Below are 11,741 nucleotides of genomic sequence, written 5' to 3'. Positions count from 1 at the left end.
CTCTTTCCCCTTGGCCCCAGAACCAAATGGGGAACCCCAACTCCCATCAGCTTGTGATGCTGGATCCCTTCCCTGCATCCACTTTTTAGCCTCTCACGTATTCACCCGAGAGCCCATCCATCCATCCATCCACCCTTCTCTCCTTCGTACGAATAGCCATGTCTAATAATGCTTACTACATGTGAGGCACTGTACTATGCACTTTATGTACATTACTTCTCACAGCAATCAATGAAATAGATACAATTATCAGCATTTCCATTTTACCGATTAGGCAGTTGAGGCACAGAAAGTTTAAGTAATTTGCCCCGAACACACACTAAGTGGCAGGGCCAGGATTCAACCCCAAGCAGACTGGCTCTAGAGTCCATGCTCCTCGCACTTACATTCTACAGCCTCTTGTCTGTCCATTCTTCTCAGTTTATTTATCCATTTACCCATCTCTCTGTGTATTCATTAATCCACCCACATATCCATTAATGTATTTATTCACTCACTCATCCATTCATCCATGTTCATAATTCATTCATCTCTGTGTTCCTTTTTATATTTCTCCCCCCTCTCCATTCACCCAGGTAATTAATTAATCCACTCATTCATTAATTCACCCATTCATTCGCCCAGTCAGTCCTGTGCTTGGCTGAGGAGGGAATGAGCCGCATTGCCTTCACAGAGCATCGCCCTCTGCTTTGTCCTTGCCTCCCACAACCGTTGATTAAACTAGGTCACTGGATAGGGAAACCCTAGGTTGGCAGAAAGAAGGGGGCCTGCCTCCCTCCCCTTGGCCTTGCGCCTAAGCTCAGAGCTCATACTTTCCCCCCCTTCCCCTCCTCCACCCTATCTCCACCCCTGCCTGCCCACAGCACGAGAGCGACATCTCGGCTTACACCTACGAGAAGACGTTGGTGATGGAGCAGCGTTCCCAGATCCTCAAGCAGATGCATTTAACCAAGAATGAGCGGGAGCGGGAGGTGAGGTTGCCCTGGCTGGCCTCAGAGAGTCTCAAGCTGCTGCCAGCTCTGGGTGTGCACAGGTTTGGGATGGCCCACTTCTGGCCATTGGCACTGCCACCTTCTGGCACTGGGTTCCCCAGCAGCAAGGGAACACACATCGGCTGCATCTCTCAAGCCTCCCAGCCAGGATGCAGAGGGGCTTTGGCATGCGTGACAGATCTTCCGCTCACTATGTGATTTCTGGGGCCCAAGGGAGAATAGTGGATGTTAAACACGTATGGATGATGATTCCTCAGGGGTGTGGGCTGCCAGTGTGGGGGACAAGGGATTATGTGATAGACCCTTACAGAGAGAGAGTGGGTAACAGATGGATATTTCAGGATGCAGCTGATGATGAGAGTTGGGGGCAAACCTCCAACTGGGTTCTCAGGGGTAATAATGATGAGCTCTCATGGGGTATGGGTGTGAGATCTCCCCAGTGTGGGTAATGTGGGACCATTAGCCCTCTGGCATTTGAATGAAAGCCCCACCCCCAGGGAGTGGGGTCCTTGGGGAAATGAGCTATGGTACCCTGGGGGTTGGGGACAGAAGAGATCTTGGAGGTGGGTGACAGTAAAACTGTAAGAAATGGCATGTGCTCTGACCAATCAGAACTGGCACTGGACCGTAGTGCTAAGGTAGAGCCCAGCTGGACCAGGTGTTAACCCTTTGGTTGCTGGATAGTGGAGAGGTCAGGGGTACTGGAGAGGGGTTGGAGTGGCCAGGTCAGTGGCGGCAATAGCTATTTGATGTGGAAGCATTGCAATAGTTTAACAACTGGTAGGGGTCCCGAAAGTGCACATCCTGGCTGAACATCAGCTCTGGGGGTAGCCCTTTGTCCAGGGCATGGGTAGTGATTTCCAGCAGAGCTGGCACCGTGTGTCACTCCCTAGATCCAGAGTATCACAGATGAGTCTCGGGGCTCAATCCGGAGAAAGAATCCAGCCAACACTCGGCTCCGCCTCAACGTCCCAGAAGAGACAGCTGGTGACAGCGAGGAGAAGCCGGAGGAGGAGGTATGCAGCGGGGGTGGTTTGGCTCCAGCCAGTGGGAGCAGGAACTTTGGCCTCCGAAGGAGTCACATGTTGTCCCTTCTTTTATCCCTCAGGTGCAGCTGATCCATGACCAGAGTGCTCCCAGCTGCCCCAGCAGCTCACCGTCCCCGGGGGAGGAGCCCGAACGGGAGGGCGAAGCAGATCCAGAGAAAGTGCATCTCACCTGGACCAAGGACAAATCTGTGGCAGAGAAGAACAAGGGCCCCAGTCCTGTCTCCTCAGAGGGCATCAAGGACTTCTTCAGCATGAAGCCGTACGGGCCGGGGGGCTAAGGGCTAGGGTCTGGGGTGAGCCTACAGGGTCCTTGCTCCCCATGGCAGAGCCAATGAGCAGAAGGGGTCCTGGCCTGGTAGTCGGAAGACCCAGACCAGACCTTATCTTGGTTTCCCCATCTGAGGACTCAGATTGGGCTTGATGGCTAAGGGTCAGAACTCCCAGGTGCAGGCAGTGGAAAGGCGAAGCCTGGGGGGCTGGGAGAGCAGGACCAGTTTGCACACAGGGTGGTTGATGGTGGCTCAAGTAGTCCTCAGCTTCTCCTGCTTTTTCTGACCCCTCTCTTTTTCTTCCTCTCTTTGCTTCTCTTATGTTTCCCGAAGGGAGTGGGAGAACTTGTAAGTGCTTCAGAATTTTTAACTTCTCACCTAGGTTGGCCAGGGTCCCTCCTCTTCTCACTCCACCATGAACCCTCAGTTCGTGCCCCTGACCTCTGGGGTCTCTGAATAGCCCAGCTTGGAGAAGTCTAGGGTTGGTGGTCCCTGGCTTGCAAGGACTAGATCCCAGCAGCCCAGTGCTGGGGTGGGGGGGCTGGAAGGGCGACTGGATCCAACTCTCCCCTCTCCCAGCCTTACGTGCCTCCCTCCCTCCCTCCCTCAGGAACCAGTCCAACGTGCGGCGCATGCACACCGCTGTGCGGCTGAACGAGGTCATCGTCAAGAAATCCCGGGACGCCAAGCTTGTTTTGCTCAACATGCCAGGGCCTCCCCGCAACCGCAACGGTGACGAAAATTGTATCCTGGGCTTAAAATTGGGAGGAAGCGGGAGGTGGACGTCAGGGGACTTAGGTCCTGGCCCTGGGAAGGAAGAGTTGAGCCGGGTCTGCTTCAGAATCAGCACCGCGAACAGGGACGCGAACCCAGCGTTCCCCTGGCGCCCAACACGCACGACCCCAATTCCAACGGGAGGGAAGGGGACGGTCTTTCTCCTTGACGGGCGCTCAGACATGGAGTTCCTCGAGGTCCTCACCGAGCACCTGGACCGGGTGATGCTGGTCCGCGGCGGCGGCCGCGAGGTCATCACCATCTATTCCTGAGAGCCAGGACCTGCCACCCGGGCCCGAGCGCGTCCGGCCCGCGCGGCCCCGGAGCCCTCGCCGCGCCCCCCGCCGCTGTCACCGTTTACATACAGACCCTGTGCCCGCGCCCTGGCCCCCTTCCCCGCTGCCTGAAGCCCGGAGGCCACGTCGGTCGGGGCTGACTCGGAGAGGACCGCCCCGCGCGGAGACCAGAGCCCCGAGCGCCCCGTTGGCGCGTCGCCCTGTCGGCCCCGGCTGCCCTTTTTCTAAGCCCGGCCTCGCCCCGCCGGAGGAGACGCTGCAATAAAGGTCGGAGGAGGCGCAGAGAGGAGCGGAGCTGGGTCTTTGAGGACCCCCGGTAGTCCGCGCGGCCCTTTCCCTCTCTTCCCGCGCCCCGCCCCGTCCTCGCTCTGCACCCCTCCCCCGGCGGCCCGGAGGGCGCCGGGTGGGGAGGCTGCGCTCCGCCGTCTACGTCACTTGTCTTCGCGCGGCCGCAGGCGCCGGCCGGCCGAGCCTATACATAGTGTACAGGAGACATCGCGTGTATTTTTAACGTCCCCATATTTCTGTGACTAGAAGCGCAACGGACTTCTCTTCTCGCCACTGTCGAGCTCTCCCGCTGGGGGCGCCCAGGGAAGGCGGAGGCCTCGGGAGACTGGGTTTTCCTTGACGTCCGAGAGTTTTGAGAGCAAAAGTGCTTTAGGCCCAGGCGGGAGTCGTGGTCCCTCGACACCCCCTCGACGTCTCCTCACCCTTTCCTCGCGCCCTTGGCTTCCGACCCTTCCCTCTAGTTCTCGGAGACGAAGTGAGACAAGTGTCCAGCTTTTCCTGGATTCGCCTCCCAGCGGAGTGAGCTTCCACTGTGGCTGCAGAGACGGGCGCAGCCTCCTCTCATCGGCTCTTATGCAAGCTGGGGCCAGGATAGGGGAGGGGCGCTCCTCAAGGAAGAGAAACCGAGAGAGGCCCTCGCCCCACCGAGGAAGCCCCGCCCCGGTGCCTTCGCTGGGGGAGCAGGCGGCTCTCCTCAATCGGCTTGTCGCCTGCTCCCCCTATCCCATGGCTCTTCGCCAAAGACTGAAATCGGGGAGCTGGAGGGCGTCCCTTCCCCTGGAGTTTCCTCCCTGGGACAGATGAGGGAGGCGGGGGCGGTTCTGGGTTGGGGGCCGGACTCACCGGGGAGGCCCCAGCGCTGTCCCTGATGTTCCCTCCTCTGTGTCCATCTGGCAGCTCCGGCCTCGGGGACCCAGCCGCCTTCTCCGCGTCCCGGGGCCCGGCCTCCCTGCCTCTAGCTGCGTCTCCCAGGCACCTGGGCGTGGGGGAGGGCTGGAGTCGCCATGTGCTTTGTTCCTAGCGCCTCTCTGCCCTCCTCCAACTAGGACCCAAGGCCTTTGACTTTCTCCAACACCAGTCCTTGGCGCTTCTGCTCCACCAGCCCGGTTGGAGGTGCCCTCTACCCTTAGGGAAACCGCATTGGCCGGGTTCCCTTCCCCCAGGGCATCTTACTAAGGGCGGCAGGCACTGCAGGCTCATTCCAGCGCCCTCTGGGACTGGGTACAGTACCTTCAGCCCCAGGGCCCTGAACTTTGCATCTAGTTAGACATCCTGCCCACCTCCCAGAGCTGAGGCTACTGGGTACTCCTGACCTCACCACCTCCTTTCCTTTGAGCCCAAGGCAGAGCTGGAGCTGGTGCCACCTAGACTGGGCCAGGTGTGGCTGGAGGTAGGTTTGGATGTCTGCCGGTTAGGCCAAGGCCCCTCTGAAATTTGATCAGGGGGCTGGATAGATTCTTCCGGGTAGTAATCAGAAGTCGGAGGTATCAGACACCAGCACTCCCCACGCTCATCCTCCAAAGAACCTCCCTCTGACAGACGCAGCTGGGTCTAGCCTTCTGGGGTCCTGAGCACTCCTGGGCTGAAGTGGTGGGCTAGGTAGAAGGGAAAGGGGGTATATTAACATCAGTTAGGGAACCAAAGTTGCACTATCTGGGCCTAGACTGTCTGGTTGGCAAGAGCAGTTTCGGTTGATGAAAAGAGACATCCCACAACAAAACCCCAAGTTTTCTGTGCTACATGTGCAATATTTGTTATGAATGTTATCACACGTCACTCATCAAATTATCTTTATAATCACGTAGCTAGATGTTTCATGTCCATTCAAGTGACTTTTATTCTGAGTGCAATATTTCAATAGCCTTGTAGTGATAACTAGTGTTGCTTTTGTTTTAGACGATCTATGTGCAGGGCAATGCAATGAAGTTGAAAACCCTTGTAAATAGGAGAGGTTGCAAACCAAATCAAGAGTATTTATTACTATTATTAGGCCTGCCTTTAACTTTCCGTGTGTTTCAGTATTCCGCATTCTGCCTCAGTATTGATCTTGTGTTCTTTGTGCCAATATGAAAAGGAGAGGGTTGGTTCTTTCCTTTATTGTTGAATGCTCCCATTTAATGCTTTATAGCTTTTATGTATTAATTTTTTAGACTCCCGTCTGCACAAAATGCAATAAAAATAATTTTATTATACCCTTCACAGCCTGAGGTGTGCTGTTTGGACACTCCAGGGGGAAGAATTAGTAGGTGGGAAGAGGGGTGTTAAAAGGTGGCCCTCCAGGAGGACCCTAGACTCTTAGAAACACTGACCACCACTCCAGGTGGGTTGCCTAGTGTACTGATAGTTCTGGGGCCCTGTCCTAGAGGGACAAAGGCACTGGCAGCAGGGGCATTGCACCCACAACATCTCCTATGAGATGGTGAGCACTTCTAGGTCAGGCTCAGCAATGTCAGCATCTTGGTCCCTAATCCACTGGAGGCCTTGTGCCAGTCACTTCACCACACCCACTCCAAATTTCCTGATGGGGCTCTCTATTAAATGCTCTCCAGAGCTCCTACCTGTGACTCTGCTTCTGCCAACTCCTTGCATAATGGGCTGGACAGAGGGCGGCAAGTGAGACAAGGTCAAAACAGGAGAGTACCCCACTCTCCACTCGCCTTTGGCCAGAGAAGGCCTCTTCACAAGTCCTGTTTTCCTTTCCTAGAATAAGAGGATAAGTCTCTGACACAATGCCAGTCTGCCACAAACAAGGATGTTTACATGCATTATAATTAACCAGCAGGCTTTTGCTATGAACTGTACTAGGTGAGCTGCATAAGAAGAGAAGCTAGAGTTCAAAGAGGTTTTGAGGCCTGACTGCAGACTCATGGCAGACCGAAACCAAACAGTGCTCTGTCAGGGAACCTCACCTTCAAACTCTGGGAAGGAGTGCTCACAAAGAGGCCCTGCGGATATTCACACCCAAAAAAGACAACACAGCTTTCACTTTTTCGTTTTAATTAAAAAGTAATCATCTCATCTTATTAACAACACAAAAGTTCCAAAGAGGAAAAAAACACTATATAACACAAACAGGTCAGAACATAAAATGCTGCCATCTGGGGACCTTGAGTTTTTGAAACAACTGTTTACTCAGCCACTGGCAGGGACTCAGGTGAAGTCACTGCTCTCCCTCGTTTCTGCCAGGGGCCCCTTGAGACTGATCCACAAGGCTCTAATGAGCACCATCCCTAGGGAGAGGGCAGCTGCCTTTGTTTCCATGTAGAGCAGCAGCCAGAAGTCCTCCCTCTAGTATCTTCACTCTGGCTCAAAAATTATGAACAGCTTCCTATATCAAGAACATGTCCAGCTACCAAAAGTCTGACATCAAAATGGTCCCTATCTCCTGCTGCTTAGAAAACAGAACAAGAGCCTGATTTTTGAGCCAAAAGCTCAAAGCAATCACTGAAAAAAAATGGGTGTTCACTGCCAGAGTCTAGAGTTGCCTTCTCAGAGCCGATTCCATGAAACTACCACTGGTGAGGGAGAGGCTAACAGAAATATTAGGGGGTAAGAGTGGCTGGGGCCCAGATTCACAGTTTGGGTTAAACTGCTGGTGACTGGAGCTGTGCAGTCCACGGGAGATCTTTCATTGAAATGAAAGCCAAGAAGAAAAAAAGAGAAAACCAAAAACCAACAACCGTGGGTCAGGCAGAAAAGTGGCCGGCTTGGCCACTCCTCAACAACTCCAGTAGCTGAGTAGCCAGCCGGCTTCTGAGTCCTCAAGCAGACCCCATGTTATGTGGGATGGGGTAAGAGGACACCGTGCCCACCAAGCCCAACCTGCTGCTCTGGAACCCGACACAGGAGCTGCAGGCAGGAGCTCGAGCTCTGGTGGGCCTGTGCGAGGCTGGACACCCATGGTAGGTTCAGAATGAACAAAGGCAGTGGCTTTCAACATGAAAATGCTACCCCAAGCTCACCCAGCTGGGGCTCAGCTGCTTCTTCCTCCCCCGCCCCACGTCCAGCTGACAGAGACAGCTGAAATACAAATGGAGCCCAGACACCTATACTGCCCATGACCCCAGAGATATTTACTTTCTACCAAAAAAACCCACAAAAAACCAAAAACAAAACCCCCCAAACCCCCACCCCACCACCACCAAAATACACCTCCAGTGCAGTATAAACTCGGACTCTGGAAGGGGTAAGCAACATAGCCTTGGGCAGAAGAGAGCAGATGGTAGAAACTTATGACATTCGATGTGGACCTGGATAGGTGCAGAGAACATCTTCCAAATAACTCTATTTAGAACGCAATAGGTGGGAGGCCAGAGGAAGAGGGGACCAGGGGTAGTTGAGATTTAGCCTCAGTAATGCCTCTGGTATGATCCCATGGGGGCCTGGGGCCGCCCCACCTGTGCTGTGGTCTGGCTAACCAGGTGGGAGAGAGCAGGGCCACTCTGGATCAGAGTGTCCAGAGCCTTCTGTACACTTGGATTGTCAAAGTTGATACCTGTGGAAGACACGGGCCTCTGGCTAGCCAAGTTGCTGGCGGGTGCCAGGCGAGTGGAAGGCTGGCCAAAGAGCCCTTGGGAAGGAGCCCCAGGCCTGGGGCCCATGTTCCGAGCAGATCCTGCCTGTCCCAAAATGTTTGGAGGCTGATTGCCAGAGGCCTGTGATCTTTGCTGAGGCTGGCTGTTCGCTGCTATGGAAAAATTCTGGTTCTGGGTGTTTCCGGCAGCAACTGAGGGGGATGCAGAGCTGCTATTGGCCGCAACCGTGCCACTATTGAAGAGGCTGAGGATTTTGGCCTGAAGCTCTTGCTGGGAGGTGGGGGCTGCCGCTGGAGTGGGTGTAGCAGAGGGGAGCACTTGGCCGCTCTGGAGCGTTTGGGAGCTTGGCTGTGTCTTCAGCGAGGCACCCGAGGTCGCCCCGAGTGGTTGACGGGAAATCGGGCCTAGAAGACAGAAGGAGGAGGTATCTGGTTGAAAGTACCCTCCATGGACAGGAGGCTTAGCAGCCCAGGGAAGAACAACAATCACTGATCACATCAATCACACAGTACACAGACTATAACATCAATTTCCCAAAGGGGCCACTTCATGGTACGTGCTGTTCCCAGAAAACAGCTTGCTTCCTCCAGACAACTACTTAAAGAAAGAAGGGCGTCCACCTTGGTTCCCAGGGAGCCAGCATACTAGCCCACCCACCACGTTAACTACAGAGTTCAGAGCCCAGGTCTTAAGTTATCATTACACCAGCATGGCTGGCCCACGGGAGAGCCCAAGGGATGCGCTCAGTTCCCTTGCCCACCCCAAGAGCCCTGGGCCTGCCACCCTCCCAACAGAGCCTGGGGATTAGAGAAATGCAGAGTCAGAACTTCACCTCGGCCCTGCCACGTAGCTCACCAGGCAGAGAGTCGGCGCTGCTCCTCATCAGCCGCTCCTTCCGCTCTCGAAGGTAGTTGATGATCTTGTCAGTCTCTTCAGCAGTGAGGTACCTGTTGTCAGCCAGCAGGTTGATGAGGCTCTGGATGGCTGGAGGGTGCCCCCCGCGCAGTCCCTCCTCAGGGCCTCCCCGCTCTCTCTCCTGGAGGAGGGCTTCATCGGCCATCTTGGCCGCCTGTCTGGCAATCTCCTCGCGTTCCTTCTCCCGGCACTCGTTCTTATAGCGCTCATAATTTCTGGCCACCAGCACCATGGCATCTGCCTGGGGCATGTTGCGATGCTCTGCAGGAGGGAATGACATGAGTTATTTTCTCCCATGACAGATTTGAGTGCCCACCTACTGGACTCTACCAAGCCCTTCCTAACTTCAAATGAGCAAGAAAACCATTTCAGTGACAAAAAGCCTTGGGATGGGGGTGGGGAGAGGTTGGGAGAGGAGGGGGATGAAGGTTGGGAAGATAGGTGAATGGATTTCTTTGGTGGGCAACAGACACCCTTGTACAGAGCTAGTTCCTTGGGGAATTCTTAGATCACAGACGTGTAGTAAAAACCAAAGAAACATGACAGTCTCTCACAGATTCAAAAAGACCATGTGGAGAATAACCACAGGAGGCAGGCCACGGGGATCCAAAAAGCCCTTCTGTAAAGCCTGGCTCTCTACTGTGCTCCTAAGGATAGAGCTGTTTTTTTAATTCATCAGTTCAAAGGTTACAGATTGAGATCAAATTGTGACCCTAAATAACCTCCTCTCCTCACCCCTGGGCAACAATGATTTACAGGGTTGTGAGACTTCTCAGCACTTGATATAAATGTCTTCACACATCTTGAGGACTGTTCCTCAGAAAGACAAACGACCCGCTGGAGAGGCTTCTACACTCTATCGTTACGGGTAAAACTGGTGGGGCAAATAGACAGCCCCAGGGCGGTGGGAAAAGCGAAAGGTGTGCGCTGTGAGAGCAAGCGATGAGCAGGGAATCAGCTGGCTGAGTCTCAACAACCTGGGAGCAAAGGACTAAAAGCTACTTCAGGGAACGGCTTCAAGGAACCTACTCTGGGACTCCTCCCTGTTCTCACGGCCCCTCCACCCACTTCTCTAGCACACTTACAGAGTATCCTAATTGCCTGTTGTAGGCTTTGTCCCTCATTAGAAAATCTGGTGAAAGCAAGGACTCTATTGCATTCAGTGTAGTATGTGCCAGAGCGGCGCTGGAGCTGGCCCTCACTGGTGAGAGCAGACTGTGTGCATCTCTTCCCAACTTGCCCTGAAGCGACTTCATGTTGGTAGCTTGATATAGAACACAGTGGGAGTATTTACACTATGGAAATCAGCAAATGCTATAAACCACACCGCCCCCCCCCACCCCAGAACTGGTTGTTAAACATTTGCCAGCACATCACTGTATATACCTAAGTGCTAAATATAATGTCATATACAGCAGGCCCAGAACTGTATCCAGTGTAAGACTATCAGACGACTAAATGACTCTGCAAGTCTCTGCCGTGCACTTATAAAAGGGCCCTACTACATTTGAGCTGAAATACATTTACCTAAAACCTGCTGCTTCTGAGTAAGGCATAAAAAAATTAATGGACTAGTGACTACTTCTGAAATTCTGACCTGCTTGGGCCTCCATACCTTGTGGGGTTCCAAACATGATGTTGACTGTACAGGAGCGGTGAATCTGGTGTTGCTGGGTGATGACAATAGCAAAGGGAGACCCTCCCCTGCTAACATCCTCCAAGGCTTGTGACAGTGACACCTCTGTGTTGAGGAAGATCAAGTCCACTACCATGCCTAGGTCTCGAACCTTCCGCCCCACAGATTCAGCATAATCTCTGTAGAAACAAACAGGATCCAAGTGAGTACTCCCTGACCAACTCTCAACTCCCACTGTGGCACCTCAGCTAGCTGTGTGAGCTCCTATGAAGACTTCAAACCCCAGCTCTACCAGTGTCTCCCTAGCGCCCTCTTCAGGCTCTAAGAATCTAGACCAATTCCTTCTCTATATTGGCTCAGAATGGCCACACATAAAGTTGCTAATAGCACAGTATTTAGTACCCAGGTCCTTCTCTTGATTCTCTAGTCTGATGTTCATTCCTAAATACCATCCTGATGCCTAAGACTTGTAACACATGTCCGTCTTTGTAGAGGCTACACAACATAGTGGGAAAAGCATGGGTTTTAAATGCTAGAAAGACAGGCTTGGATCCTACCACTAACATTTACTTGCAAAGTTGAAGCTTTAAGCAAGTCCCTTTACCTCTTACAAACCTCAGTTTCTTTACCAGTCAGACAGGATTAATATGGCTCAGCTCATACGTCACTTCCTTGACTTTCTCTGCAATCTAAATCAGATCCTTGATATATTTCTTATAAGACACATCACCAATACATTTATTTCTGTCATTTGTCCAACTAGGGTATAAGCTCCACAAGAGGAAGGGGCCATGTGTGTTTGCTTATTAGCATTACAGCTCCAGGACCTAGCACCTGTCACACATAGAAAAAATTTGATGAGTGAATACACATGAAACAGGATTACTGTGAAGATTAAAAAAATTATTTAAGTGCCTAGCATGTAGTGGTACGGAGTAGGTGCTCAGAAAATGACATTATCATGATTCAAAAAGGCGGGGGGGGGGG

At 53.1% G+C, this 11,741-nt stretch overlaps 2 protein-coding genes across 2 annotated transcripts in view; one reads left to right on the top strand and one right to left on the bottom strand.

The window, feature by feature from the left end:
* The window catches only part of SLC12A5 (solute carrier family 12 member 5), a 31,610-nt gene extending 25,745 nt beyond the window's left edge, over positions 1 to 5,865 (top strand). Inside the window, 6 exon segments of the mRNA XM_007451628.1 lie at positions 864 to 971; positions 1,886 to 2,008; positions 2,101 to 2,300; positions 2,644 to 2,658; positions 2,921 to 3,054; positions 3,265 to 5,865. Coding sequence (XP_007451690.1) covers positions 864 to 971; positions 1,886 to 2,008; positions 2,101 to 2,300; positions 2,644 to 2,658; positions 2,921 to 3,054; positions 3,265 to 3,356 — 672 coding nt within the window. The 3' untranslated portion in view covers positions 3,357 to 5,865.
* A 1,961-nt stretch (positions 5,866 to 7,826) lies between these two features.
* The window catches only part of NCOA5 (nuclear receptor coactivator 5), a 30,989-nt gene continuing 27,074 nt past the window's right edge, over positions 7,827 to 11,741 (bottom strand). Inside the window, exons 6-8 of the mRNA XM_007451627.1 lie at positions 10,734 to 10,933; positions 9,059 to 9,379; positions 7,827 to 8,607 (exon numbers count right to left, since the gene is read on the bottom strand). Coding sequence (XP_007451689.1) covers positions 8,018 to 8,607; positions 9,059 to 9,379; positions 10,734 to 10,933 — 1,111 coding nt within the window. The 3' untranslated portion in view covers positions 7,827 to 8,017. The remainder of the gene's footprint in view (positions 8,608 to 9,058; positions 9,380 to 10,733; positions 10,934 to 11,741) is intronic.

Source organism: Lipotes vexillifer, unplaced genomic scaffold (assembly GCF_000442215.2).
Source record: "Lipotes vexillifer unplaced genomic scaffold, Lipotes_vexillifer_v1.1 scaffold2049, whole genome shotgun sequence".
NCBI classification, from domain to species: domain Eukaryota; kingdom Metazoa; phylum Chordata; class Mammalia; order Artiodactyla; family Lipotidae; genus Lipotes; species Lipotes vexillifer.
The sequence above is the reverse complement of the archived record's forward strand: the minus strand, read 5'-3'. Positions and strand labels throughout refer to the sequence as shown.